The 2,500-nt window shown below is 52.4% G+C and overlaps 1 protein-coding gene across 1 annotated transcript in view; it reads left to right on the plus strand.

The window, feature by feature from the left end:
- spire1b (spire-type actin nucleation factor 1b) overlaps nucleotides 1–2,500 on the plus strand; it is a gene marked incomplete at both ends in the record, with an annotated part of 28,254 nt that overhangs the window by 19,930 nt on the left and 5,824 nt on the right. The window contains one exon of the mRNA XM_084444167.1: nucleotides 2,426–2,500. This exon is cut by the window's right edge and continues 113 nt beyond it. Coding sequence (XP_084300293.1) covers nucleotides 2,426–2,500 — 75 coding nt within the window. The remainder of the gene's footprint in view (nucleotides 1–2,425) is intronic.

Genomic DNA, 2,500 nt, shown 5'->3' on the forward strand with positions numbered 1-2,500 from the left:
GCGGGCGGCAAGCAGGAGGGAGGGTTTTGGGGGGGATGAGTCAACATGAGCATTGAGAAAGACAACTGACAGTAACATCCCTCCCCATACTACCCATGAGTGATTCTACCAGAGAGTGTCACGTTCAGCCATAAACACCATTAGTTCTCCCAGTCAGAGAGCTCTCTCTCTCTACACACACACTGCCGAGTGCCTGAACCAACCTCTCGGCTTTCTAGAAAACCTCCATCCTCCTACAAAAGGCCCTTTCATCGGTGGGGGGAGTGAGTCGGCAGGATTTAATCTCAGCAGACTGTGAGCGGCCGAGACGGGAGCTGTCAACCCTGCTCTCCGCGTGACACGGGAAAGAATACACTCTCATCTACGCCCCGGTCTCAGATAATGAGCTCTGTCTTTAGTGAGCACTTGAAATGGGGGCCTTGAGGAATCAAATACGAAGGAAAATAAGGGGACCGATATGTTTCGTTACGAAGATACAAGCCGTCCTAAACTAATATAGGCGAACGAGTTAAGAAGCACTTAACTCCTCTCAAGTACTTCTTAACTCCCATACAAAGGGTTGCTTAAGAAGGGTTCCTTAAGAAGGTTCTTTATCGGGAAACGCAGCCATAGCCAGTCATCGCCACTGATCAACAGGGTTTGATTTGAATTATTTTGGGGAGCCTGTATTGAGGAAGCATCCGCAGGCTGAGCTTGATATTCCTCTGATACCAGTGTCTGTCGTCACGCCACACCCTACTGTACCTATCACCATCTGCTCATTCACAGCTGCCACATATTGGATACATTTACTGTATGGTGTGACTGTGTGTGTGTGTGTGTGTGTGTGAGAGAGAGAGAGAGAGAGAGAGAGAGAGAGAGAGATGTCTGGCTTTCTTAGCTCACACATCGCATACAGTTCATAGTCACTGACTGGTCTGATGACCAGACGTCCCGTGCTCTGCTGAGGGAGAGGCGGGGGTACAGAACCGTAGCCCTGACTATCGGGCTCGAGACCTGGGTCAAAAAACTCCATTTGCAAAGACTATTGAATCCTTGGAGTACCTCTGATTTACCCGGTGCAGTGAAACCGCAGACCAGTCCCGTTAGGGAGCCGAATCGAAAGTGCCGCAATCACTTTGGAATCCATGGAATTGATCAGTGTAATTGACCCAGGTCTGGTGACAGCTGTGTGACTCTGAGAGGTGGTATCTAAGTCGGTGTCCCTTCTGTAGGTGCCTACCTAAGCCGCAGCACTCCTCAGGATTTATTCCGGACAGGTAAAGTATGAGAACTGCGGATGGGAAGGCCTTGGTTACCTAACAGGGGGCTGAGCTTTGTCTGTCTACCTGCCTGGCTAAGCACTAATGCTTCTACTATTGAAGGGATGGTTTTCCAGATGACTTACTGTAGCTGCTTCTGGATGTACAGTATCTTAGCATCAGACAGTTCCTGGGCTGACCGCCGCCATCTTGGATAGGTCTCTCTTGGAATAGTCTAGAAGAGAACAGGGCGGCCGTGCGACTGCTCTTGCAAAATCTCAATGAGACGAACCTGGATGACAACAGGTTATATAAAGACAAGATGGTAGATCCGGGGCTTGTTTGAAACAGAGGTCCCTGCTGAGGGGGTGAGCTCCGCTCCTCTCTCTGACCTCCTCCTCCTCGTCCTCCTCCTCCTCCTCCTCTGCGTGCGCCCCGGCGCTGCGTGACTGTGAGTCAGAGCTTGGCGAGGCCTCGGTGGCCCCCGCAGATCCACGGTCTGCCCTAGCAGCAGATCACGGGCTGTTTCTAGCTCTCGCTTTCCTTCCCTCCTCCACTCTTTCGCTCTCCCTCCCTCCCTTCCCTCCCCTCTCTCTCTATTCCGCTCTCCTTCTACCCCTCCTCTCCCCCCCCTTTGACTCGCTCCTCTCAAACGCCTTTATCTTGTGCAGCCATCAGCAGACAGTCTTTCTCCTTCTCTCTTTCTTCTCTCTTGCTGCTGTAAACAGCCCAGTAGCTGTGGGATGTCAGCCAATTGCCGAGGGTGTTGTTTTATTGGTTTTCGACCAAAATGGCAACCGGCAGAGAAGTGGATTACAGCAGCTACACATTCTCAAATCTGTAGCCTCTCTTTAGATCTTAGCGGAGCTCCGCAGGGGGAATTCATGACAGAGGGGAAAGGGAGAGAGGGGAGAAGAGGGGGGGGGGGGAGGGGAAAAATTGAGGCGTGTCTCTTCCTTAAGGGAATTGAAAGTATCGAAAAGTCACATGCCATTAAAAGGGATCCATGCTCTCTGTGTAAGACCAGCCTGCTGCTTCTTTGCTTCTCCCCGAATCAAATCACCACTCCTCCACCCCAACCTCCCTACCCCCTCCCTACTCCTCCCTCCCCATCCTCCCCTCCTCCCCCCCTCCCCCTCTCCTCCCCCCGTGTCTTATTGGCTCTCTCCTGCCGTTCTGTGCAGATGTGTTCTCTCCCGACGTGTCCAGGAAGACGTCCAGCACGATGTGTCTGGCCAACGGCTCGCTGTCGGCGTACT

The sequence above is a fragment of the Borostomias antarcticus genome (genome assembly GCF_949987555.1).
Source record: "Borostomias antarcticus genome assembly, chromosome: 10".
Classification (NCBI taxonomy): Eukaryota; Metazoa; Chordata; class Actinopteri; order Stomiiformes; family Stomiidae; genus Borostomias; species Borostomias antarcticus.